The sequence below is a fragment of the Podarcis melisellensis genome (assembly GCF_964234715.1).
Source record: "Podarcis melisellensis genome assembly, chromosome: 8".
Classification (NCBI taxonomy): domain Eukaryota; kingdom Metazoa; phylum Chordata; class Lepidosauria; order Squamata; family Lacertidae; genus Podarcis; species Podarcis melisellensis.
In genome coordinates, this window is record NC_138540.1 from 23162757 (window position 1) to 23190374 (window position 27618).

Below are 27618 nucleotides of genomic sequence, written 5' to 3' on the forward strand. Positions count from 1 at the left end.
CAAGAGCCAGGTGGTGTTTTTGCCTAGCTTCAAGTTCACTCAACTCTTCACTGCTCCGGTGGACTGATTCGCTTGGAGTCGTTTCCTTTCACCGTCCTGCTGCCAGGTACTTTTTTAAAAAAACATGATCAGAAGGACAAGGCTGTTCCCTCCTCTGTTGTGAGTGGAGCCCACCTCCTGCTTCCTGCCTGCTATTTCCCATCTATAAACAGTTCTGGGAAGACAGGATCTAGAGCAGAGTTTGCATAGAAGGAGGAAAGGCAGACCAGCTTCAGTGCCGAGAAATGAAGTGGCTGGGGAGAACTTATCTGGAACTGAGTGCGATTATTTAACCGCCTCTGGGGAAAAGAAAGAAACCACAGCCAGAGAGATATTTTTATTTTTTTATTTTACTTTCACTTTTGGAGCTGTGACAGCTTCGTTTGACGGGACTCGGAGATTCAGGGACAGGCCTGGCAAGTTTGGTCTCGTTTGGCTGAAGGCCCAGAGGGCAAAGGCAGTGGGAGCAGTGGGAACTTCAGAATGCAATGTGCTCGGTGCTGGGAATATGGAGTCCAGAAATCCTGGATCTATAGGAACCGAAGGGAGGTAAACACAAGACTGCAGTTAACTACAGGGTAATGACCTTCGTCTGCCTTGTGACTGGATGAAATTGGAAACCTCCACAAACCCCTTTTTCAGCACCATGCATCTGGTAAGCAAACTTTGAAACTTTGTGCACCCTGCCCCTGGGTCATCCTTTCATGCTATAAGGGTGTAATAAAGAGATCTGCCTCCTTCCTCCTAAAAAATGAGGGCTTCAAGGAGAGTGGGTGTTGGGCCAGAGGATATTGCCAACTCACTTGTTCTCAGCAGACCAGTGTGTGGCTCAGTCTCCACTAGTAACGGTAGCAGGGCGAATACACCTGGCAGATGGCAAACATCGCCTTTTAGAAATTAAAGCTTTTGTTGGTTTACCTGGTTGTTGAGCCATTGTGATGGGTTGGACTGGGAATTCAGGTCCCACTTGTTTGTTTCTAAGACTTCGGTATTGCAGTAACTGAAAGTGAAGGGTGTTTTTTCCTATGAGCAGTAATTGCTAGCTAGTGCTTATTCCACTAAGTCAAAAGGTACACTTGGCTTAGGATTGTAAACAATGGAATTGTTGGTAATGTGCAAATTTATTTGGGGATCATAAGATTATTGGGTCAAAAGGAGGGACGGGGAAATTTGTCCATTTCAGTTTCTCATCTTTGCACTCATAAGTTCTGTTCTCCACATTTTCACATTGGTTTGTGATTTCATGAGCATTTGAGTGCACATTTCTCCTGACAGAACATATCTCCATAGGCAATTTTGCCCAATGTATACCTTTTTTTGCAAAACCATTCCCTCTTATATAATGCATATTTGTATGCTATATTCTCCATGGGTTGCATTTTAACAGATGTATTTTTGCACACATTACTTGCCTGGAGAAGTGCATGGAAAAGTGCAAATTTTGAAGGGCAGCTGTGATTCAGTTTGCGTATCATTTCAGAAAGTGAATTTTAGGTAGGTTTGCCTCTCAATGCAAACAAAATCTGATTTCTCCCCCATCCTTAGTAACAGCAATGATCCTGAACAACTAGGGCAGGCAAATCCCTGGACTTCAAATCCCATCACCCCTGATAACTAGCAGTGCTGGGTAGGGCTGATGGGAGATGGTGTCCAATAACAACTCAAGGGTCACAAATCTCCCATGAAGGCTGTGCATATTTAAGTAAGGTCCAGGCTGTAGCACTTTCTCCCAGGTAGATGGTTGCAGGATCTGAGCCTAACAGCCTTTGTTTACTCCCCTAGGAAACCTTTTCTTTAAGGTTGTGCAAAGAGAGGAATTACTGTTCGGCTTCCCTAGATCATGGCAAGATCTGTGTGTATCCCAAACCTTGCATGTTCCACTTCTGTCCTGAGTCCTCCAGCCTCCTGGCCCATCTGATCGAAGGCTGGGCTACCTTTGAAGTCACCTTTCATTTCAAAACTGGCGTTTGCCAATGGCATGGGAACTGATGCTATTTTTTAAGAAACCCACAAGTGCACCTAATTATATGACAGGCTTCTTAGGTTTTTGACTTCTACTTTTAGCACAACCACAACACCGTCATTACTCAGGCACTGAGTACGATCTAGACATCCTCTCTCAGCGACCTTCTTTTTTTGTGGTGGAAATAAATGTGGGACGATGGAGGGTGTGTGTGTCGGCTGCAAGCAGTTGCGTGGGTGCAGAAGCGTCACAGGCACTTATTGGCTAGTGCCTGTGATGTCTGGTGCGATGAGTGACAAATCTTCACCTTTCTGGTGAGTCGCTCTCTGTATTCAGAAAGTTGCATGATTACTATTTTTAAAAATAAAACCTCAAAAGGTGAACACTCACCTGTCAGGCCAGTCTGTATGTTACAGGAGTGCTCATCAAGCTACCTATCGCAGGGTACCCTGAACTTCCTTTGAGAGCCTGAGGATGACATAGTTGGGTGGGTGGGTTATCCCACTTTATCTCCTCAATAACCAGGTTCAATGGCAATATGGTGGCTACCTGAACTGAACCCAGTGAGCTACCTGTCTTCAAGGGGAACTCTGAAAGGTGTCCGCCTTGAGGAATGTTCACTAAGTCATTCTGTTCATTGCAAGGGCATCAAACATAAAGAGAGAAGGACGTTAAGGTATGGTTACCAGATTTTTTTCAATGAATCCAGTGACACTTTTTTCTTTTTCTTTTTTGAAACTGAGTAGCAACAGGGAGTCAGTAGTGTTGGATGGTGAGGCAAAAGACCCTGGGCCCAAGCACACATGCATATTGTATCAAGGTGCAAAGCCCTTCTTTCGCAGCCTGAGAAACATAAATGTGCAGTTTTTTAAAAAACTGGGCAACGGTGTGCCGCTCGTCCATGACTCCTGAGCCTTCCCTGATCTCCTTCCCCCTTTGTTTTGACAGATCAGGGGAGGCTTGGGAGTCACGGGCAGGTGGCCGTTGCCCAGGAGGGGCTAGCCTGGTAGTGCAGGTGACTCTGGCTTCAGGAGCTGCTCGCTGCTCACTGCTGAGGCGCAGGAAAAATGGTGGGTACCATGGCAGCGAGCAGCTCCTGAAGCCAGCCAGAGCCAACTGCGCTACCAGGCTGGCTCCAGGCTGCTGAGGCTGCCGCTGCCACGTTTCCCGAGGACAGATTTGCAAATCTGGGGACATTCCGGGGATGGAATGTCCAGGGACAGATTTGCAAATCCGGGGATTGTCCCCAGGAACTGGGGACGTCTGGCAACCCTATGTTAATGGCAACAAATGCCTCCCAAACCTCCAGGAATTTCTCAAAATCACCACCCGCCAACTGTCAGCCTCCCATCCCAAAACACCATGATAGAAAGTCTTACTTGAGAGCAAGGGGGAGATCTGTTTTCAGACTGATTGTGGCACAGGCTCAGCAGCAAGCAGAAAGCCCAGAAGTCAGGATTCCAAGGCGCAAGCTGTGAAAATGTCCTGAAAGTTGGCATGCCCCTCCCACCAAGCTTTTAAAGTCGAGGCTGAATCTCTATTGGTAGAGCATTCCACAGGACTGAGCCAATGACATGAAAGGCTTGGTTTCTTGCTGCGGGCAGGTGAGCACCACCAACTCAGGGTGCAACCAACAATGGTCCTGCTGATTATCTCAGTGATCGAGCTCGGATATTAAGGTACCTCGGACCGAAGTCATTCAGGGCTTTGTAAATTAACACAAGGACTGTGAACCTGGCTTTGTTGTAGATGGGCAGCCAGAGAATCTACCAGTGTGGTGTAGTGGTTAAGAGCGGTAGACTCATAATCTGGTGAACCAGGTTCGTGTCTCCGCTCCTCCACATGCAGCTGCTGGGTGACCTTGGGCTAGTCACACTTCTCTGAAGTCTCTCAGCCCCACTCACCTCACAGAGTGTTTGTTGTGGGGGAGGAAGGGAAAGGAGAATCTTAGCCGCTTTGAGACTCCTTAGGGTAGTGATAAAGCACGATATCAAATCCAAACTCTTCTTCTTCTACTATACAACCCACAAACTCTCTGCTCATAACCCCACTTCCCTCTACTCTTAAGTAAAAGACCCCACACACTGTCAGGTTTCCCAGTTTTTGACAGCAGAAGTAAAACAGAAGAAAAACGGATAGGAAGAAGTGGCCCTGAACATAACAATAAGTTCTCTTAACTACAAAGGTTATTTCCTGTCTGGCAAGGCATCTTTCACTTCTGCAACCTGTTGTGTAGCACGATTAATGTCTCAGAGAATGTTACACACGAAGGGGAAGAAATGTTCCTGAGTCATGTTGGGTCACAATGTGGGTTTGTGGTGTCTCACTTCCGCAGGGTCTGTTGGCATGACTTCTTGGATGACTTCTTACAGCCAGTTTTATTTTTCTAGAAAAAGAGGTGCCAGAAGTAGCCACAAACACCTCCCTTGTTCTCTTACAATGGCAATGGCGCCTACCTGAGAGGTGCTGGAACTGAGTTCCAGTGAGTTCCTGCTGAAAAAGAGCCCTGCTTATAGCCCCCCACGGAGCTGTTTCCCATCGTGCCATCTTGTTGGTCAAAATAATTGAAATACTGCTCCACCACATCTTCACCAGAAACTATGAAACTGGATTCTATTTGGAATTTGCTGAGTATTCCCTGGATTCCATTTGGAATTCATTTGTTTGCTGGCACACATTGGCCAAATATGAACCGAGCTCTCTAGCTGAGGGGTAGGGGACATCAGGTCCAGGCCTCTGTATTAGGCCTTGGGGGCTGTCCCCAGGTCCAGCTCACTGGTCCAGCTTAATAACTTGGATGGAGTATATCTTCACACCCTGCATCTTTCTTATCTGAATGGGAGATAAAATGTGGCCCTCAAGCCAAGAATGTTTCCCCTCTTCTACTCCAGATGATGCACAATACAAATCAAATGCAAATACCAAACTACATAAAATAGCATCACCATGTATGTCTCTGTATGTACACAAACATAATAAAACACCCACATGCAGGGCTGGATTTCAGTTTGATAAGACCCTAAGCTACTGAAGGTAATGGGGCCCTTTATATGTCCAGCTGGCCTTTGTCAACAACAAATTGTCACTTTTTGTGTGTGTTGGATATATGCTATATGGAAATTTATGGACCCAATAGGTATCTGTGCATAGAAATGAGCAAATCAGTGATACTTTAGGGAGCAGGCTAGCAGGCGAGGCCCATTACTTACATCATAGGAGCCTACACAACACCAAACACTGTTGCTGTATGTAGGTTTTATTTTATTTGTTTTTTATCTTATATTTTGGAAATGTACATCCAGGGTTTTTTATCCTTTGAATTTTTTGGAGGCCCCCAACAGAGTGAGGCCCTAAGCCATAGATTGTTTAGCTTATATGTAAATCCAGCATTGCCCACATGTGTAGAGGTGTGAAAATAAATCTCTTAAGCACTTCCAAAGTAGGGACTAAAGTTATAACCAAGTTCAGCTTTAAGATACAAAAAATCCAAATATTCTTGATAGCTTGAAAAATGCAACATCCTCCACCATTCTGCTAATTTATTGTACAGTGGTACCTCAGGTTACATACGCTTCAGGTTATGGATGCTTCAGGTTACAGACTCCGCTAACCCAGAAATAGTACCTCGGGTTACGAACTTTGCTTCAGGATGAGAACAGAAATTGTGCTCTGGTGGCACAGCAGCAACAGGTGGCCCCATTAGCTAAAGTGGCGCTTCGGGTTAAGAACAGTTTCAGGTTAAGAACGGACCTCTGGAACGAATTAAGTACTTAACCTGAGGTACCACTGTATTTATATCTCACCTTTTTTCCTTCAAGGAGCTTGAGGTGCCATACATTGGTTCTCCCCCTCCCCATTTCATCCTTCTAACAACTCTTTGAGAGTAGGTCAGGATGAGAGGCAATGACTGGCCCAGGTCCCTCAGCGATTCATCATCATGGCCGAGTGGGGATTTGAACCCTTGACTCCTAGGTCAAGAACTCTAACCACTACACCACGCTGGCTCTACACCACTACACCACACTGGGTAGACTAAAATAGCTGTGGGATCCAAGATAGCTGAGGGTTTCCTGTTGGAGCTGGTCTCTGACAAAGTCAGCAGCAGCAGAAGAAAGCATTTGTCCCCTTCTCTGAGTGCAGTGCTGCTGACCCCTAGTCACCAGATTTCAGCAGAAAGATTTCAAAAGATTCCATCATGACGCTGCAACGTTGTGAAACCAGAATTTCCCAGCTAATGTGATTCCATTAGTTTCAGGCTTTGCTTGTAACCATGGTTCCCCCCACCCACCCACATTAGGTTAGCACATCACAGCGATTTCTCTGCCCTTCTTCTTATAAGAATATATACTTGGCTACATTTTTGTAGCTTTTTTTCGCTCCTATGCTTGCATTTATCCCTCAGTGACAGACCAGGAGAACCTGTGTAATCTTCCAGATGTTGTTGGACTACAAGACCACTTGGACTACAAGTGGTAGGTTCTGCATCCATGGGTCTGGTTATCTCCCGCTTGGACTACTGCAACATGCTCTACGTGGGGCTACCTTTGAAGGTGACTCGGAAACTGCAACTAATCCAGAATGCAGCTGCTGGACTGATGACTGGGAGCGGCTGCCTGGACCATATAACACTGGTCCTAAAAGATCTACATTGGCTCCCAGTAGATTTCCGAGCACAATTCAAAGTGTTGGTGCTGACCTTTAATGCCCTAAATGGCCTTGGCCCAGTATACCTGAAGGAGCAACTCCACTTCTATCATTCAGCCTGGACGCTGAGGTCCAGCTCTGAGGGCCTTCTGGCGGTTCCCTCACTGTGAGAAGCAGAGGTGCCAACTTGAATAAAGTATTGGGGGGCAGGTAAGCCCTGTCCCTCATAACTGATCACAAGACATGGCACATGAACACCATTTGAAGGGGAATGCCCATCAACTTGGGGCAGGAGACCCCCTCAAATATTTTATGGGGGGAGGGGAAGGGACCTCACCCCTTAGGAGTTGGCTCCTATGGTAAGAAGGGACGTTACAGAGAACCACGCAGAGGGCTTTCTTGGTAGTGGCACCCGCCCTGTGGAACTCCCTCCCGTCAGAAGTCAAAGAGATCAACAACTATACAATTTTCAGAAGACATCTGAAGGCAGCCCTGTATTGGGAAGTTTTTAATGTTTGATCATAGAATGTTTCGTTATTTTATTTATATTCTGCTGGAAGCCACCAAGTGTGGCTGGCACAACCCAGTCAGATTGGCAGGATATAAGTAAATAATGATAATAATAATAATAATAATAATAATAATAATAATAATAATAACAGTCTGCAGCAGAATTCAATACAAATCTGCTCAGCAATATTGGTAATCCCACATGACTGAACCCAGACCCTGTAATCAATATGAAGCCCTTCTTTGGGTGGGCCTTTTTAGTGGCGACTCCCTGCTGGTGAAATGCTCTCCCCAGGGAGCCATGCCTGGAAAGGCTTCTCTCATTATCCGGGCTTTTTAGCCTTGATATGATGGATGGGATTGCAGCCTTCTTTTTAGCATGGTGTGATCTGTAAGTCCTGCCTCTTGTCTGGATAGCTGTGTTTTTATTGCATGTTCTTAATTGGTTTTAATGTACATTACTTTGGGCCATTCTGTGAGAAAAGTGATTAACAACAACAAATCATCCTATCATATTACTCCCTATTAAGTAGGTTTGGGATTACAGTCCTCTAATTTTATTTCAAGCATGGCGACCCTATGGTCCCCCAGATGTTGGACTACAACTCCCATCATCCTGGGTCACTGGGCATGCGTGCCAGAGCTGATTAGAGTTTGAGTCCAACAGTGTTGGAGGTGTTCAAGTTCTTCTCTTCTGCTTCATACCTACCACTGAATTTATTTGCATGCAAATTTTCACGCAGCTGACACCAATATAGGTTTGAACACCGTGACTGGTAATGAGCATTCCGAAAAACGCCTTTACAGGTCACGAAACAACTCCAGGTTTGTTTGCTCTGGGAATTTCCCTGTGCATAGGTCAATTCTTTGTTTACTTCCTCCACCCCACCCACTTTGATAGACAGGCATGGGGTGCCACCTTGTGGAGAAATAAAAGAAGTACACTATGTTTTTGACCTCCTGTTCCTTGCCTTGCCCCCCCCCCATTTTAAAAACATTCTCTAGCAGCAGAATTGTCAGCATGTTTACTCAAAAGTAAATCGCACTGTATTCATTGGGCTTTCTCCCAAGCAAGTGCGCATAGGAATGCATTTGATGTACGGGAGGATGACGTACGGTACGGAGAAAAAGTCAACTCAGTGCAGTTTTAAAAGCAAATTGCCCTAATTCACTTGTTCCGACCCGACACAATATGAGCCTCCTTTGAAATGTGCACTGCTCCAAATTTTGCAGTGCAGCTCTCCAGTATGGATGGATGCATAGAAAGGCACATGTTTATGAAAATAAGATACAAAAATGCATTGGGTGATATCTTAAGTCCTGCTCAGAGTAGATCTACTGAGTTGCATCTATGGCCAGTCCTAAGAGTAGACCCATTGAAATTAATGACTGACATAGGTCTACTAAATTTGTCCCATATTTGGTGTGCATTTAATTCCAGCCACTTGTGTACAGAGCATTTTTGTCATCAACTGGGCTTTGAGGGCACCATCAGCAGAGGCAGTCTTAGCGTGGCACGGCTGATGCAAGCACAGTGTACAACACAACAGGAGAGGCAGCCCTCCCCCTGAATTTTAGTGTCGCACAGAAGGCCTTCGAAATTTGAGAGCCCAAAGTCTGCCACTGCCGTGATCAGGCCTACCTAGCCAGGCAGGTCTGAGCAACTGTCAAAGGGCAGCAAGGCTCTGTGGCTGGTGTGTGTGTGTGTGTGTGTGCTGGAGGGAAAGAGGTGAGAATCCAAGTCAGGCTTCAGAGAGGCACACTGAAGCACATCGAAACCAGGAAGAGGTTGTTCTTGCTTAGGAGAAGTTGTGAGTGCAAAAGGCACTTCCTGTTCCAGAGGCTGACATTGCCCTCAGGAAAGTCCCTGGCTACTATGCTAGTCAGTTTCTGGTCAGTGTTTGTTTTGCATGTCTTAATTCGTAAGTGTGTTCAGTACCGTTTCTGCATTAAGGTCTGACTTAAAAATAAATACATAAACATGAAAATTCATATTTCAGTAGCTATTCAAATACAGTGGATGCTCGGGTTGTGAATGTGATCCGTACAGGAAGCATGTTCGCAACCCGCAGTGTTTGCAACCCGCAGCACTGTGTGTGCGCATGTGCGGGTTGCGATTCGGCTCTTCTGCACACGTGCAAAGCACAATTTAGCACTTATGTGCATGCACCAAAACCTGGAAGTAACTAGTTCCGGTACTTCCGGGTTCGGCGTGGTGCACAACCCGAAATTGTGCAACCCAAAGCATCTGAAACCCAAGGTATGACTGTACATATTTAACAACCAATCTGAAACCAAGATCTATTGGGATTAGAGAGTTTGGATGCAGTGGATGCTGGGCTTTCCCAGTTCTGACAGGGCCCTAGAGTCCACCTTTCTCCTTCCCAAGGCTGGGCAAGCCCTTACCAGGCTTTGGGAATGAGGTAGGAGGGCTCTAGGACACCTAGAGCCGGGGCCGGGGAGAACGATAGGAGTAATCCAAGAATGCACTGAGCTGGGCACAGTGAGACTAAAGTCTCCTTTCTCTCTCCTTTTTGTTCTCCCTGAAAGAGCTTCTGCATCTTCCTCGCAACACAGCTGCTTCTCTACCAGGAAGCCTCTTCCTGTACTGATTCAGAGTATTATATCCGTGGCGAATGCTGCCCCAAGTGTAATCCAGGTAAGAAGGCATGACACCCTTCTTCTTCTCCCTGTAAACAGGGCCGGCCCATCCATTGGCCTTGCAGAGGCAGTTGCCTCAGGCGGTAGCTGGGGACAACCAGGTGGGATGGCAGATCCAGAAAGAAGAGGGGCATATTCGCACAATTTTGCTGTTTCTCCTTCAGCTACGGATAGGAACTTCGACCACCTACTCCTCTCTGAGAGCCAGTGTGGTGTAGTGGTTAAGAGCGGTAGACTCGTAATCTGGTGAACCGGGTTCGTGTCTCCGCTCCTCCACATGCAGCTGCTGTGTGACCTTGGGCTAGTCACACTTCTCTGAAGTCTCTCAGCCCCACTCACCTCACAGAGTACTTTTTGTGAGGGAGGAAGGGAAAGGAGATTGTTAGCCGCTTTGAGACTTCTTTGGGTAGTGATAAAGTGGGATATCAAATCCACACTCTTCTTCTGGTCCCTTTTCTTCTCCCCAGTAGTCTCCAGCATGCTGTTGCTTCCCCAGGCTGCCCCCAGTCACCTCAGGCAGCAGTGGAGAAGGGGGTGGGGGTGGGGCACATGGGTCCTAGCCACTGCCCCACTGCCCCCTTCATTCACCGGCTTGGCCACACTAGTTCCCGGTATTGTCCCCACCTAGACCTCGTTGAGGAGCCTGTTTAACAAATTAGGATTCAGAGGAGGGGCGCCATTTTCCCATTTGTCCACAGGATACAGAGTCGAGAGACACTGCACTTCTACTTCCAGTACAACCTGTGTTCCTTGTGGTTGGAGGACATACACGAACCGGTCAAATGGGCTGATAGAGTGCTTTAAATGTCAAGAATGTGAATCAGGTAAAAATTCTTCTTGTTGTTTATTACCCAAGTGACTTAGAATACATTTCAAAACATGAATATGAATGCATTATACACAGGCAGCACACTGGTAAGAAAACAACACCATATCAGTCTATCCAAAGACCTTGGGGGGGGGGGAAGGTTAGGTTTTTATCTGGCGCTGAAAAAATGCCAGCAAAGGCACTCGGCAGACTTCACTAAGAAGGCCATTCTGCAGATGGGGAGCCACAACCCTTTGAGCCACCAGCTAAGCCTTCGTCAGAGTATATCTATTAAATTTAATGAACCTCAGTTATGTCCATTACCTGCAATGACTCTACTCTGAGTAGGATTGGCACTGGTTGCAACCCTCAAAGCCTTGCTCTTTTTAAAAAATGCTTTATTAGTTTTAAAAACAAAACAAAAACAAATCAATATACAATGATCAATGAAAAGCAATTCAAAATTAACACTCCTGTGCACACAAAAAAGAAAAGATTGAGTTCATCCATCATTATTTCTAACATGACTTCTGATCCCCCATTGTGGTTCCTAAGTTTCATTACAGCTGCACACTTAAATTTATCTCCCCTAAATTATTCTGTTATGTTAATTCTGTAAGGTAAAGGTACCCCTGCCCGTACGGACCAGTCGTGTCCGACTCTAGGGTTGTGCGCTCATCTCACTTAAGAGGCCGGGGGCCAGTGCTGTCTGGAGACACTTCCGGGTCACATGACCAGCGTGACGAAGCTGCTCTGGTGAGCCAGCACCAGCGCAGCACACGGAAACGCCGTTTACCTTCCCGCTATAAAGCGGTACCTATTTATCTACTTGCACTTAGGGGTGCTTTCGAACTGCTAGGTGGGCAGGAGCTGGGACCGAAAGACGGGAGCTCACCCCGTCACAGGGATTCGAACCGCCGACCATACAATCGGCAAGTCCTAGGCACTGAGGTTTTACCCACAGCGCCACCCACGTCCCTGTTAATTCTGTATCGATCTCTTAATTCATGCAGAAATCAATCCAGGCCTGCCAAAGAATTTATGTTATTACAATGTTCTTTTAAGTATCCTCTGTAAATATTCCACTCTCTGTTAAATATTTGATCTGTACGGTCTCAGAGTCTTACTGTTAATCTTGCTAGTTCTGCATATTCTAACATTTTATTTTGCCAATCTAATTTTGAGAGTGTAGAATCTCCTTTCCATACCTTAGCAATTAAAATTCTTGCTGCTGTTACCACATACATAAATATTTTCCTTACCCTTTTTGGAATTTCATTGCTCATTATGCCTAGCAGGGAGACTTCAGGCTTTTTTGGAAAGGAACATGTAAACATTTTTTTAAAGTTCATTATATATTGTTTCCCCAAATTCCCTGATTCTTTTGCAATTCCACCACATTTGGATCATGGTGCCTTCCACCTTCCTGTTCAGATATATATCGATCCTCCCTGATCGATAGGGCCGCGATCTCAGACAGCTTTACGATCCCAATCAATCATTTACAGCGGGTCCGGCACACTTCTTCACAGCTGCGCCACTGTTGCTCCCTTCAGGTCACGGCTTAGCAGAGTTGAACAGCGGTGTAAAGCAGTCTTGCTTCTTGTAAGCACACACAGACAGGTTCGTCTATTTACAGCTCTTTATTAAAACATTCTACCAACAAAGACCGGGGCTTCTTTCAGCCATATCCAAAGGCACGTCTTTCTCTCACAGATACACAGAGAGAAGTGAAAGTACAGGAAAAAACTCCTCCTTCTTAGCTTCTAAAAGCTTCTGTCTCCGCCCAGCTTCTGTAAGCTGACGTCAGCAGGTGACACACACCAGGGAATTTAACCAGATAAATTCTGAACCATCACACCCCCCCTTGTGTCCCTGCGTGATACCTGTGCAACATCTTCAGTAACACCTTGTGAGATCGATCCCTTCCCCAATGCCTTGTGCCCTCCCTTGGCAAACCTGTTTGGCATTTGTGGAACCACCTCACAACTCTCAGAATCGCACTGTGCGAAACTTACCCACGCACCTGTGGCCTGATACCTCTCTGGTGGGATACCTTTTGTTGTGCGACTGGACCTCCTAGGCACAAACTCAGGTGTTCCCTCTGACTCATGGAATTCTCCTTCTGACTTAAAGCGTCTTCGAATCCTCTCCATTACAGTCACAGGAGAACTAGGCTCACTCTTGGGCAGTCTCTTAACAACTTGTGGAGATGCCCTATCCTGCTCCTGACCCTGGTCAGTGACCTGGTCATCATCAGCAGCCTCAGCCACTTCTTCCTCTGCCTCATCAGAACTGTCTTCTGGATCAGAGAGACATTCTGAGAGAACATCACGCCTGACAGGAGTCTTTGACTTTACAACCTCCTCTAAGAACTCAGCGTGTTTACTGATCAGCACCTTACTCTGATCACCTGACGGGTAAGCAAACCGCCATGCACGGGCTTCTGGCTCATACCCACAGAAGATCATTTTCTGGACTTTGGCTCCATCTGGCCCTTGCAAAGCTTTAGGCAAAGAGACAAGCGCAGGAGTCCCAAAAGTCCGCAGAAAGTGAACCTGGGGTCTTCGGCCATTTAACAAAGAGAACGGTGTGTCACCCACCAGTGAGTTGTAGACACGATTCCAGGTGAATGACACAGCCCTAGTAGCCTCCACCCAAAACTCAGGAGGTAACCTGGCTTCTTTCAGCATCACCTGTGCAGCCTTAACCAGAGCTCCACTCCTCAGCTCTGCCACCCCCCTTTGCTGGGGTGAAATAACTGTGTGACGTATCCCTCTCTTCTGAAAGAACTTCTGCAAAGCAGAACCAGTGTACTTAGCATTTCTGTCACTAATGATCGCTTGAACCCTGGTGGAAAACCTTAGTTCCACTCCCTCAATCCAGCTCTTGATCAGCTGTGCTGCATCCTCCCTGGATTTGAGACCGTGAGCCCAGGAATTCTGCGAGAAATCATCCAGAAAAGTTAGCAGAAACCTGGCTCCCCCTAGACTTGGTTCCTTGACAGGACTGGACAAATCTATGTGTACCAGCTCAAAAGGTTTAGTGGCTACACGTTCCACCTTTGGGTAACTGCACCCTCTCACCTTTGCTTGCTTGCAAGTGTCACAATTAATGGCACTTTGACAATTTCTAATCTTACAACCTGTAACAACCTCAGGTAACACCTGCAAATCCTCTAAAGGATTGTGAATCGTTCTCTGATGCCATACGCATGCACATGAGGCATCATGAGCGGGAATTGTAGCACGCTGCTTGGGAACTGTAGCACGCAACGCTTGTGCTTTCTCAACCTTCCCCTCACCCCCAAGAGACGTTTTAAGAATGAAAAGATCATTCTGTCCCTTCCGCACTTTGGCCAGTAACCTCCCCCCTTTGGAGATTGTGCAGACATCATTTTCAAAACAAACTTTGAACCCCTTACTTAACAAATAAGGCACAGATAACAAACAGTGATGAACCTCTGGAACAATACAAAAATCCACCGTCTCCTGTAAAACAGAAAGAAAGGCATTAGTGCACTTGGAAACTCTAGTTTTCTGTCCATTCGCGAACTTAATAGTCTGTCCCTTCGGAACTGCTGTGCAATTCCACATCTCGACTGCAGGGGTCTCTGGAACCATGTTGCGGTTAGCTGCAGAGTCTATTACAAAGGCCATTTCGGAATCTTTCACTCGGCCGTCTTCAAACACTGCCATACTCGCAGAAACTTGATAAGACTCTTCCTGTTGTTTACCACGACCACCTGGCTCAGCTCCACGCCTGCCTGTCTTCCCAGGCCTGTTGCCATGGAAACCTGCCTGATTCCCATGGGAAAAGTCTATGCAAACATCCTGCATCGGCTCTCTGCTCCGGTGGGGGCAACTGCCACGCCGACGTTGAACTCCAGTGGAAAAACACTGCCCGGGGCTCCTCCCAGCTGGCCTGGCCTTCCTCCTTCTGGAACGGCGCCTCCCACCAGCCTGGCCCCCCCTGAAGCTGCTCTCTGCTTCAGCACAAAGGGAAAGTTGTTTAAACTTGCCTTTGGAACTCTTCGCCCCCCCGATCTGCTCACTAGCGCTCCTAGAGGCCAATCCATCGGGAACAGGGCCTGCCAGTCCAGCTTCTCCAGGACTCAGTCCATCACACAGACGTGTAGAAGCATTACAACAGCTCTCCAACACTGTCCCAGCCCCCATTGGGCTTTCTGGGCATCCTTCTGCCTCTCCTGGGCTCTGGCCTTTCGCTGACGCCTCACACAAGCCCTTCAGCAAATTCCAGGCAGCCCACGCTGTCTCTATGCCCTCCAAATGAGGCCTCAGTGACGCATCAACGCATGCTTTGAGCATCTCTAGCTCTTGATGCAGCCTCTGGCTATCTTCAGCCAACACAGCCCCACAGCTTGCATCTCCTGCTCCAGCTGCTGGCCAGCCAAGGGGTGATTTTGGCTCCCATTGGTTTGCTTCCCGGAGCCCTTCAACCAAGAACCATCCCCTTATTCTTCTGGACCACGTTGCCCAACTCTTTAGAGTGAGCTTTTCCAGAGGTATATTCTGGCTTTCAGCCATCTTCTCCCGTTCTCCCAAGGTGCCCCAAGCTGTACTTACTCCGTACCAGCTGCTTGGCTCTCCCTTCCGTGGAGAAACGTTATCGGCTGCGTCTCAGCCACCAGCTCTTAGCTGCTTTTTAGCTCCAGCTCTCTGTGTATCAGAAGCTCTCACTGTCTCTCGGAAGCAGGCAATCAATCATTCTTGCTCTCCGGCACCCAGTCAGCTCCCGTTGGCCTCCGACGGCCCCTCAGCCTCAGAACGCTAACTTCAAAGCATTCCTGAGGCTCACAGCGTCTGCTTTACGAGCGTTGGCTGACCTTCCATAACCTGTTCGGATATATATCGATCCTCCCTGATCGATAGGGCCGCGATCTCAGACAGCTTTACGATCCCAATCAATCATTTACAGCGGGTCCGGCACACTTCTTCACAGCTGCGCCACTGTTGCTCCCTTCAGGTCACGGCTTAGCAGAGTTGAACAGCGGTGTAAAGCAGTCTTGCTTCTTGTAAGCACACACAGACAGGTTCGTCTATTTACAGCTCTTTATTAAAACATTCTACCAACAAAGACCGGGGCTTCTTTCAGCCATATCCAAAGGCACATCTTTCTCTCACAGATACACAGAGAGAAGTGAAAGTACAGGAAAAAACTCCTCCTTCTTAGCTTCTAAAAGCTTCTGTCTCCGCCCAGCTTCTGTAAGCTGACGTCAGCAGGTGACACACACCAGGGAATTTAACCAGATAAATTCTGAACCATCACACTTCCTGCATCTCCAACAGAATGTTTGATCTAGATTTGTACACTTTGGTCAAGGCCTTGCTCTTAGTGGATGTAAGATGAATCTTTTCGCTGAATGTCTTTGCTGCTCCCCACCTCCATGGTTTAGGGTCTTTGGCCACAAGGTTATGTGAGTGGCAGAAGTGGCCTGAAACTGTTTTCATTTCCCACAATGCCCTTGTTCAAGGCTATGTCAGGGTTATAGTGATATATTAAAATGGCTGCCTGCCACCACCAGGCAGGGCCCCTGGGGACATGTGTCATCACTAGAAGGTACTTGAGGAGAGCTCTTGAGTCTGGGGACCTGTCCAAGGTGCTGAGAAAAACGACTAGGATCCTTTAATTAAGCATGTTCATATTTCAATATCTTGTCTTACTGATTATTTAAATTATGCATATATAATTGGTCAATGTTGCTGAACTGGTCAGACATTTATTGATTTATTGTAAGACCAGTGTCTGGCCTTAGCTGGCTACTTAACTGTCCTCGTCAGCATCACAAAAGAATGAGCTAGGTTTAAGAGCTAGGTGATGGCGCCCTCCAGGTTAATGGGTGGGCATTTCCTCTGTCTAGCTGCTAGGTAGGAGAAGAATAGCCAGGTGTTTGTGTGCTGAGCTGCAAGCAGAATGGAAGCTGGGGACACAGAGACATTCCTGATCTGTGCTGAATCCAAGGCTGTGGCTAATGGAGAAGCAAGATCTGTAGGTGTTAATGCTATGATCCATCTCATGCTCAGGTTGTGTATATGTGTAGATAAAACCATATATCCTAAAGACACCACAGTCTCCATTGACCTTCCTGCCAAGGAAACAGAAGCAGAACAAGCATCTAGAGCTCATGGATTCTGCCACCACTTGGAGATTGGGGTGGCATGTAAAAATAATAACAATCATAGCAGCGGCCCCCACAAACCCTCATATCTGTGATTGTGCCCGGCAGGAGCCCATCTAAGGGTTAAAGAAGAATGCACGTATACGAAGAACACAGTCTGCTCTTGCAAGCCTGGCTATTATTGCACTCAGTTCATCAACCAAGATTGCGAACAGTGCTCAAAGCACACCATTTCTCCACCTGGTTTTATGGTGACACAGCCAGGTAAGTCTCAGTAGAGATTTATTTTTTTAAAAAAATATTTTCAATGCAAAATTACAACAAAAATTACAAACATTGAATCCAAAATAAAACAGTACAAACAAGAAAAAAAATGAGAAAAAAGAACACACACACACACACACACAAAAGACACCTACAAATAAAACCATATCATCATTCTAATCTAGTCATTACAAACATATACACATACTGACTTCCTTACTTTGTTCTAAGACCTCGAAATTTTTACTCTTTCTAAGTTGTTGTGTCTAATGTAGATTACCTCTATCTTTATACTTTATACACCATTTTTCTCTTTCTTTAATCCTGAAAAAGCAGCATTCATTACATATCAATATGCTTACTCCAGAACAATATTTTTTCATATACTCCTTAGCACATCCCCATTCTTTTAATAATTTTTGGTCCGATTGTCCCCTTATGAATGCTGTGAGTCTTGCCAGATTTATATATTCACAAAATTTAATTTACCATTCTTTCAATGATGGAATTTTTGTCCCTTTCCAAGTTTTTGCTATGAGCATCCTGGCAGCTGTTGTCTCACTGGAGATTTGGTGCAATCACTCTTCTGCCTATCTTAAAAATAATTTATTTATAGCTCCCATGTTCAGAAGAAAAATAATTATCACAGTGAGCATAAACTCAACCATAAAACCATCCGACTTAAGATGTGCTTAATACAGGGGGATGGGGAACCTCAGAGCCAGAAGCCAAATGCGGCCCTCTAAGCCACTCTATTTGGCTCTTCAGACTATCCTCAGGCTGCACCCCTCTCTGGCTTTGCTTTCCACATGACTGTTTTGCCTGGCTAGAATATGTCCTTGGACTCTGATCAGGCCGCTTGCCTGAATGGAGGATGGTCTATGTGTAGAAACTAGTCTGCTGTATAAATTTGCATCCATTGTCCCACCCACCTTTGCTTCTGGCTTCACCAGCCACTGACATGTGTCCCTTGGAAGGCTGCCCAGAAGGGAATGTTGTCTTCAGGCTGCAAAAGGCTTCCCACCCTCGGCTTAATACATCAACACAGTTGGATCATCACTGGTAGAATAGGATGTTGAATGAGATGGGCATTTGGCTCTTCTTATGGTTCTTATGTGAATAGATTATTGACTCTAAAAGCAACAAGGGACTACAGTGGTACCTTGGGTTACATACATTTCAGGTTACAGACTCCGCTAACCCAGAAATATTACCTTGGGTTAAGAACATTGCTTCAGGATGAGAACAGAAATCATGCTTCGGCGGCGTGGCAGCAGGAAGCCCCATTAGCTAAAGTGGTGCTTCAGGTTAAGAACAGTTTCAGGTTAAGAACGGACCCCCGGAACGAATTCAGTACTTAACCTGAGGTACCATTGTCCAATAAGACAATGTGTCCTTATGACACAAGATGAGGCCTGTTGGACCAGGCCAAAGGCCTCTTCTGGTTCAGCATCCTGATCTCACAGCAACTAAACAGATGCCCCAACACACAAGCAGGACATAAGCATGGAAGGTGCAAAGGGCTCTATCTTTTGTAGCAGCATATAAAATATTCCGCTCATTTCGTTCTTTTTCAGGCACAGAAACCAATGACACCCAGTTTGTACCCTGTCCTCCTGGGACCTATTCAGAGACCGAGATGTCCACCTCCTGTGAACCTTGGACTAAGTAGGTGCCACTAAAGACTCTCTCACAGCTGCATTTCCAGTTTGTGGCTGTGTGATGCCACTCTTAATTCTACATACACCTCTTTCCATTCAGTGCTGTTTCCTTCCCATTACTGCTAGGAAGTTAAAGAACTAAGCGTGAAGATGATATACTTAGTGAGCTGTTAACTTGGTTTGTACAAAGCTTAGAGGTTAGATTATATCCAGGTCCAGAAAAACTGCAAGACAAATAGATCCATATTTGGCAGACGAATATGTAAATCGGATCTTACTTATTTGCCATTTTTCACAATTCCTGAATGTTGCAATACAGCTGTCGGCTGAAATAACGTATCAATTGTTTTCTCTTAAAAGACATATTTAAAGATAAAAGTACATTGAGAATGGGGGAAGAAATTCAATTTTGTTTGCTTTTTGAAACAAAGCTGTCAGGGAACTGCCATCGGAGCCAGAGGCGGAGGCAAGGCTCCAGAGCGATGCTGGAGAGGGTCCCAGCAGGGAGAGAGGCAGCTCATCTGCTGGGGAAGGAAATCAGTGTAACACCAGGGAGAGAGGGGGGAATCGGAGAGGAGGCTCCAGGACTCTTCACCGGAGACCAGGGGGGAGAGCACAGGGAGAGTAGGAGGAGACTTGGCGTCAAAGAACTTCTTTGCTGGAAGAAGTTCAAGAAACGCCCACTGACGGATTCTGCCAGCGACTGAGACAGCCACGAAGTGAAGGGCTGTCCAGACAGAAAGGGTTCAACCAGGTAACCTAGCCAGGAGTGGCGGCAACTTACGCACGAGCAACCCCTAGAACCATTACAAAAGCTACCAATTTTCTGCTTCTCAAATCAATACTTAATTCAGAAAACAATTATCCTTCAAAATTCCCAGTACCACAAATGCAACCAATGTCTACAACCAATGTTTACTACAAAAAAATGTATATATTAGGGGTAACTGTGCATAAAAATGCACACATTGGTGAAAATAACACGCACAAATGCATTACATGAGGGAGTATGCCTTTCAACAATGTGTACATTAGTTAAAACAGCATAGAAAAATGTGTGTATCAGGAGAAATTTGCACTAAAATGACTGTAATTTTCATGAGGATTTTTTTTTAAAAAAGAAAAATTGCAGTTTGATGCACCCCCCCCACATGATTTAAGATAAGAAAAATGAGAAACTAAGGGAAACTAAAATTGCCTGATTCGCTAATTCCTTGCAAATTAGAAGGGGGAGGGAGGATGCAAGCAAGCAAGATTGTCAGCTAACATTAATAACTATATCTTACTGAACCTAATTTAAATGCTTAAGTTAATAAAGACAGCCTGGGTATTCCCAAATAAGTATCCAAGTGAAATTGGCAATTAATCTATATGCACAAACACAGAAAGTCCAGAGAAATCTACCACTGAGTAGTAGATTGTCCATCCAGCTTGTTTCAGCCACAAGCAGTTGCAGGGTCCTTTTTTACTGCCCTTCTGTTAGTCTCCACAAATATCAAGCCTTCTTCTGAACATTCAGCCCTAATTTAACCCTTTCTGTTTAATTTTCAGTTGCAGTAAGGCAGGCATGATAGAAGAACGAGCAGGCACAGCAGTTTCCAATGCAGTTTGTGCATGTGTCGGCCAGAAACAGGTGCCTGTGCCGGTATTTGTAGCTACTACTGGCAGTCTTGTTCTGCTGGTTCTTGGCTTAATATGTGGCTTCATAATATGGCAATGGAGGAAGCGCATCAAAAAACGTAAGTGTGCAACAAGTGCATGTGTAGTTAAGCAAAAACAAATCCAGAACCTGCCTTCCTGTGTCTTGCAAGTGGAACTCTACTTTGAGCAGTCAAAAATCTCCCCCAACCCCAGTTCATTTAGTTTGCTTGCCTTTTGCTTGATTGGAGAGGACAAAGAAAGTATACTTGGCTTTTAAGCTAGAGATGAGGGACATCAGGCCTGGGGGAGTCCAATGTGGCCCTCCAAGCCTCTCTAAGTGGCCCTCAGAGCTCTCTCCAGGCCACACCCATCATTGGCACTGCTCTGCATTCTCTGGACCATGTCCATGACATCTGAAGATGCTTTTTGTATGCCTGGATGGAGGATACAGGGGGAGTGAGTGCAGAAACTGCCAGGTGTACAGAGGTAAATTTTACATTCATTCCTCTGCCCATTTATCTATCTAGTTCCATCCACTACTGCCATGTGACTCTCAGAAAATTGTCCGGAAGGGAATTTGACCCTTGATTTGAAAAAAGGGTTTACCAAGCCCTGTCCAAAGTGAAATACTTTTGATGGACAGAGGTCATTCAACTTCTCTCTGGCTTGCTTGATCAGTGATGTCTCCTTAACACATGCAAGTTGGTTCTTTTATGGCACACCTGTAATGTGCAGAGGATAAGGAACCACTGAGGCTCTTATTAATCTCAGTGGATTAGTATGGGTTGTATCTAACTAAATTAGAGTAAACCCACTGAAGTTAGTGGACCTGAGTTAGTCATATTCATTAATTTCTATGGGTCTACTCTGAGTAGAATTTAGTTGGCTGCAACCTCAAGCCAACATGTTCAAATTAGGAGAAAAGGGTTTTTGGTTTTGCCTTTTTTTAGCTAAACATTAAGGAGGGCCAGTCTGCCTGGTCAATGCTGCTCCTTCTATTCTCAAATGGAGGCATTTTAGAAAATCTCATCTAGAAATGTCTTCTACTGGGTTTTTGAATAAAAAAAAGCTCTTCTCTTCTTCTTCACAGGTGCTGCCAGAGTACAGGTGAGTATTCTTTTACATATGCCTTTTACAACTTCTTTTCTTCTGCCCATATTCCTTTCAAAATGCAATTTCAGCATATATTAAGGGTTGCTATTGCACTTTCTCTTTCTATTTTTTTAAAAATAATATTTATTAAAGTTTTCCAGAATGAAAAGGAAAGATAGAAAGAAAAGACAGATATAGTTTGCACTTAGTTTCAATAACATCTTTCCCGGACTTCCCCCCCTCCCCCTCTTGTATCCCACTTCCCTTAAGTTGGTTCCACAAGTTCTTACCCAAGTTTAAAAACCTTATTTATAATTTTAAATAACACATTTGTTCCAAATTAGTTTATCTTATTATCCTTAATTAAACATTTCTCCTTATATTTTATATAATTCCCTAAAATCGACCCCATTTCCCTTCCACAAATTCCCTTGTTTTCAAACAACAAACAATAAAAAAGAAAAAAAAGAAAAGAAAGAAATATAAAATTTTATAGCCTTTGGGTTCCAAATCTCCCCCCCCTTTTCCCCGGTTCTGATCCCCAGAGTTTATCCAGTTGTCTCCTGCCGGCCTGGTACGTCCACATCTATGTCTCAGCTCCACTTTGCCATCTTTTAATTGTTTTTAATTTCAGAAAGACCAATCTCAAAGAAACTCTCCCAAATGCTCCACCTTCAAATTTAGTCCAGCTCTCATTCCTCAGGTTGCTTTTTTCCTGTTCTGCTGCAGAAACTTTCTAATTCAGGAACTTCTTGTTCTCCACAGAGGCTTTTGTTATTCAGGAACATAACTTACGTCAAGTCCCTTCCTTTCTTCAATAGATAAATCCATTGTCTCCTTTAGTATAGAGACCTCTGTAGACAAAATAATGCTTCGTTTTTGCAGCTTTCCCAAGAGATAACAAATCCTGTTCAAATTCATAGTATTTTTCCACTTGCAACTACTGTTGCAATGTTCCATCCTTCCTCTAGAGGGAATTTAGTAACTTAATTTCTTTCAAAGTCAGACCCAAAAATCAAATAACTTGTTGCCTTTGTTTCCAATAGTTTATGTCCAAATTGTAACAAGCCAGCAAAGCCATCGTAACAAAGCTCTCTTTTATTTCCCTGCTTTGACACCTACTTTGACAGCTGTCAAAGTTTCTGTGTCTCTTCACCAGCCTCTCATAGCAGTTCGTTCCCGGTTCCGGGGGGGGGGGGGTTGCAACTTAGTTCCACAAATCAATCTTCTCCTCCAGCACAAAATTATAGTTTCCCTTCGTGAGGTTAAAAATTTTCCAAATAAGCAAGTTCATATCTCGTTCTTAGTTGTCACATCCTTGCGTTAGACCGTCTACAACAGGGGGGGCGGACTTCCTTTTTGCACCCCCCCGCTCACTCCAAATTCATAGATCAAATTTGCCTTTTTAAGTCCGATAATTTTACTCACGGGTTCTTTTAAGTCCAAATCCGAAATTTCCAAAGAAGAAGTCGTTGCTCTCCACCAAATGGCATGCGGCTTCGCTGGGCAGGGGAAGCAGTGGACTCATAGCACCCGCCCGGCACCCGCTCCGGAGCCTTTAAAAAGGCTCCTTCACGGGTCGGGGGGTGCAAACGGTGCCCGCCGAGTCACCAAGTCCATGGGCATCTCCACCCACGGTTTTTGAGGGTCCCCGTGTCGCCGGCGTGGGAGGACCCAACCCCTACCCAGCAGACTCCCTCCGGAGCTCGGAGAGAGTCCGCCATTCGGCGATGGCGCCGACCCGGAGGTCCTTGCACTTTCTCTTTCTAGTCTTGCAGTGTTGGCCCTCTAAGCTTCCTGCTCTCTTAAAGACTTCCTCTAGACCCCACCCACCAGGGGTGCCGACTCCATGGAGCCGAGCTGCCTTTGCTCACCCCTCAATACTGTTGGCAGAGGGCTGGGCCCTCTCAATGTTGAGAGGGCAGGGGAGGCTGCGTGTGAAGCCAAGAGTGGAAGGGCTTCAGTTGCTGGCTCCTTCTGAGCGCACAAGAGAAGGAGCCCCTGGCTATAGATGCTGACGAAGACCCAAAATCACATGTGTGGCATCTCTGCTACCTACTGCCCACTTTGCCTGCAACTTCTTCCTGGATTATCTGCCACAGGGATGGGGAAACTCAGGCTTTAATTTGTAGTATTTTATCTTGTTAAGTTGCCTTCTGGTGTTTTCTTTTGCATAAAGTGACTGATACATGTAACAAATGGATAAAGTACTGATGAGAATCAGTAAGTTGTGGGCCAACCTCTCCTAAATGTGTCAGAGAAATTCCACGCCTCCCCAAGGAAGCAGCAGGAAAAACACCCCTGTTTTTGTTTTCTCCTCTTTTCAATAGCAGGGGAAGAATAATCTCCAGAAACTGATAATGTTGGTGTCTAGACTAGGGATGGTGAACCTGCTGCCCTCCAGATGTTGCTGAATCCAGCTCCCAGTCAGTCCTAACTAGCATGGCCAATGGTCAGGAGTTATGGGAAGTGTAGCCATGCGACATCTAGTGGGGCACCAGATTCTCTCCCCACCTGGGTCTACATCCATGCAGGAAGACTTGGGAATTGTGGGTAATATCCAACCAAGTTCCACTCAGGGTAGACACACCAAAGTTAAGTACCCCAAGTTAGTCATGACCATTAATTTCAATGGATCCCAGCAGATGAGAGGACTAACATTGCATACAACTCTGTACATTTGTGAGAGACACTGGAGATCTCTAATGGGCAGTTTTCTGCAACTCCCACCAAACTGCCTAGATCCTTTGTGGGAAAACTAAGACAGTAACATTGGTATAAAATTGATTTCAACATAGCGTAAAAAATATCCAGTGTTTATTCAGTAAAGCACCTTACCCCTAGGGTGGCACTGTGGGTTAAACCACAGAGCCTAGGACTTGCCGATCAGAAGGTCTGCGGTTCAATCCCTGTGATGGGGTGAGCTCCTGTTGCTCAGTCCCTGCTCCTGCCAACCTAGCAGTTCAAAAGCACGTCAAAGTGCAAGTAGATAAATGGGTACCAATCCAGCGGGAAGGTAAACGGCATTTCCGTGTGCTGCTCTGGTTCGCCAGAAGCGGCTTAATCATGCTGGCCACATGACCAGAATCTGTACGCCGGCTCCCTGGGCAAATAAAGCGAGATGAGCGCCACCACCCCAGAGTCGGCCACGACTGGACCTAATGGTCAGGGGTCCCTTTACCTTTACCTTTTTATCTTACCCCTTGGTGGTGCTGTTGTGATCAGAAGTGGAATCAGAGTTGGGGCTGGAGGAAAGTCACATTTCTACTTATCCAGCATTGCCTGAATCCATCAATATATTGTATTGATTTTAAACAAATCTGCCTTGTTCTAGGAGGAACAACGAAATGGAAATTATCTCCCTGTTCAAGAGAATGACAATATGGTGGCACCTATGCAGGAAACGGGTCAACACCCTGGAGAACCAGCATTCACAATGGCATGAGTGACCAGAATTTTTGGTGCGGAAAGCCCTGGTGCCCCTTGCAAGCAACGGCCGTGGACATATGCACTGGATGAACTTTTAGAGAGAGAAAACACATTAGTAAATGCAATATAAAATAAGAGGTGGCTATTTTCCCCTCTGCGCTTCTCATCTTCCATCTTGAAGAAGCAAGTTTCAGTGATGAAAGTGGAAGATGTGGAAATCTTCACTGAAGGGCAGATCAAGGCTGAAGAGAGAACATATCTAGGGGAAAAGGAAAAGACCATCAAACTATGAAATTCATACCAGAAGATATAGTGATGGCCACCAACTTGGATGACTTTTAAAGACAAATTCATGAAGGAAAAGGATTTGTATGGACACATTCAGGTCCTGCTTGTAGCTATCTGGTTGGCCATTGCGAGAACAGAAGGCAGGGCGTATTGGCCTTTGGTCTGATCCCCAGCAGGGCTCTTCTGGTATTCTGAAAGAAGCTAGAGTGTTTCTGACACAGGAGGTTCACTACATCAATAAAATGCATTTCCCAGGGTCTGAAACCAAGTCGGAATTGGGGGAGGATTTTGCTCTGTCCCTTTGCTCCTCCACCAGTCAGGCCTTCGCAGAGGTTGGTGCTTTCTTTCTATGGAGTTCTGACACTAATATCAGATGGTGCAGGGAACGGTTGGGCGATGCCATGTGCCTGGAAACTCTCCCAGGAAATGATATAAGCTTCACTCAATATTTCTCAGATGGTGGAGGCAGGGAAACCCAAATTTACTTCCACCTGCTCTTTAGATGAGGGTAAAATCATACTCTAGGAGCATGAAAAACCTGTGTGTGTGTCTGTGTCTGTGTCTCTGTGTATAACATTACTCCATACTGAATGCAATGAGTTCTGCTTTGCGAGAGTGTTGTCAGAGGCAGTATCCAGGGTCCAATCCCAGCTCACAGACTTGGGCTAAACCCTGGCAGATCATGGACAAAATGGAGAGCAACTAGCAAAGAACTGAGTGACTAGCCAATGTAACACCATCTGCCCAAGCAACCAGGCAGCAAGAAAGAGCAGGCTGCACCCATAATCAGAGGCAGTAGGATACTGAATACCAGCTGCTGGGAATCACAAGTGAGAAGAGCCCTGTTACATTCAGGTCCTGCTTGTGGGCTTCCCATTGAGGCATCTGGTAGGCCACTGAGAAGAGGATGCTGGACCAGACAGGCCTTTGACCTGATCTAACAGGGCATCTCCTTAGGTTCTCCAGGCCAGCAGTGTAGGAGTTTTGCCTTTCCAAGTCTGCGGTGCCTTAGGGTGTGACAGAGACATGTGTGGCCTACCAGATGGGATCTGAAGCTGGATAGACATAGGGAAAGGGAGAGCACTGCAACACCCTGGGCTACTGGCAAGACTTGGCTAGAGTCCAGGTTAGGTCACAGACAGCAAGGCCAAGAGGCAGCTGAGAACAGTGCAGGATTCAGAGTGCAGGTATCAAGATAACCACAGACCAGGAATCGGGAAACTTTTTCAGCCCAAGGGCCACATGTCTCTTAAGTCGGAGGTGGGGAACTTTTTACAATCCAAGGGCCACATTCCCTTCCAGGCAACCTTCTGGGAGCCACATACCAGAGGGCCAGAGGCAGGAGTAGAAGGGGGGGGGGCAACAAAAATCACATTTGCCTTCATTTAGCAGGCTAGTTTCTATGCACGACCCGACTCTATCCTCATGCAAGCCAGCAAGACCCATTATCAGAATTTCAGAGCTTAGAGGTCTAGACAGAGAGGCTTAGAATACTACAGCAGCTGGACATTGGCCTTCTTAGGATGAATTGGACCATGGAGACCAGAAGGAACTGATTTCATTCAATGGTTCAACATCGTTTGGAGGAAAGGTGAGTCTGGTTGTCTGGAAATGAGCAGTTGCCACTCTTCAGGTAACTCAGGGGAGGCCGGCATTTGTTCCCTGGGCCTAAGGTTCCTACTCCTGCGTTATTTGCTTGGTTGGAACCCAACTGGCTTTGTAAGTAATTTGAGCACCTGCTGAATTAGAAGCTGCAGTTCTACTCTCTGGCCAGCTGCAGTGGTGGTGCTGCAGAGCAATAGCAGTGTGGAACAGGGAACAGAAATGCAGCAGTTCCTTCCTTTGGTAAACTATCATAGAGGGTGAATCGTGTGCATATCTCTGGCAAAGTTCCCAGCTGAAGACCCAAATGCCTTGTAGGTGTTCAGTTCAGAATAATGTGAAACCTTCAGTTCCTTAGAACAAGGTGATCTCTGGAAAAGCAGAGAGTAATTTCCGTTGACTAGCTACATATATATTATGGGAGAGATTTGCATTAAAAAGAACAACTAAATGTTCCAAGGGATGGGATGAGAACTCTCAGGCTTGCAGCCACCACCTGCAGTTAACACAATTTCATAGTGATTCTGTATTTATATCTGCATGTGTTTTGTAGGCTGTGTTGTGTAGTGGTTAGAGTCCTGGACTAGAACCTGGGAAACCACAGTTCAAATCCCATACCTTTTTCATTGTTGTAAGAATAATATGGAAAGGGGGAGAATCATGTAGGCCACCTTGAGCTCCTTGGAGGAAAGTGGATTATAAATGCAATCATAAATAAAAAATTATAGCTGAAACATGCCATTGCAACCCTGTGCATAACTGACATGGTGTTCTGTTCTTGCTTATCTTAGCCTATTGTTGCTTAGATCCTTTGCTTAAGAATTAATATTAACATAAATTAAATGGTGGCGTGAGTGTGTGTAAATAATTTTCTATT

General features: G+C 45.7%; 1 protein-coding gene across 1 annotated transcript; it reads left to right on the forward strand.

The window, feature by feature from the left end:
- The first annotated feature begins 545 nt into the window (after positions 1 to 545).
- Positions 546 to 27504, forward strand: TNFRSF14 (TNF receptor superfamily member 14). Its single transcript, XM_081923843.1, has 8 exons — positions 546 to 694; positions 9707 to 9815; positions 10516 to 10641; positions 16873 to 17028; positions 18606 to 18696; positions 20241 to 20428; positions 21421 to 21437; positions 24757 to 27504. Exons 1-8 carry the CDS (start codon positions 647 to 649, stop codon positions 24865 to 24867), a joined length of 846 nt encoding a protein of 281 aa, XP_081779969.1. The 5' UTR covers positions 546 to 646; the 3' UTR covers positions 24868 to 27504.
- Positions 27505 to 27618: the final 114 nt, after the last annotated feature.

Excerpts from the sequence above, each read along its gene's own strand:
- TNFRSF14 (XM_081923843.1), top strand. The coding sequence starts at position 647 with ATGAAATTGGAAACCTCCACAAACCCCTTTTTCAGCACCATGCATCTG. Across the intron at positions 9,816-10,515 it reads CTGCCCCAAGTGTAATCCAG|GATACAGAGTCGAGAGACAC; the intron begins GTAAGAAGGCAT and ends ATTTGTCCACAG. Across the intron at positions 10,642-16,872 it reads ATGTCAAGAATGTGAATCAG|GAGCCCATCTAAGGGTTAAA; the intron begins GTAAAAATTCTT and ends TGTGCCCGGCAG.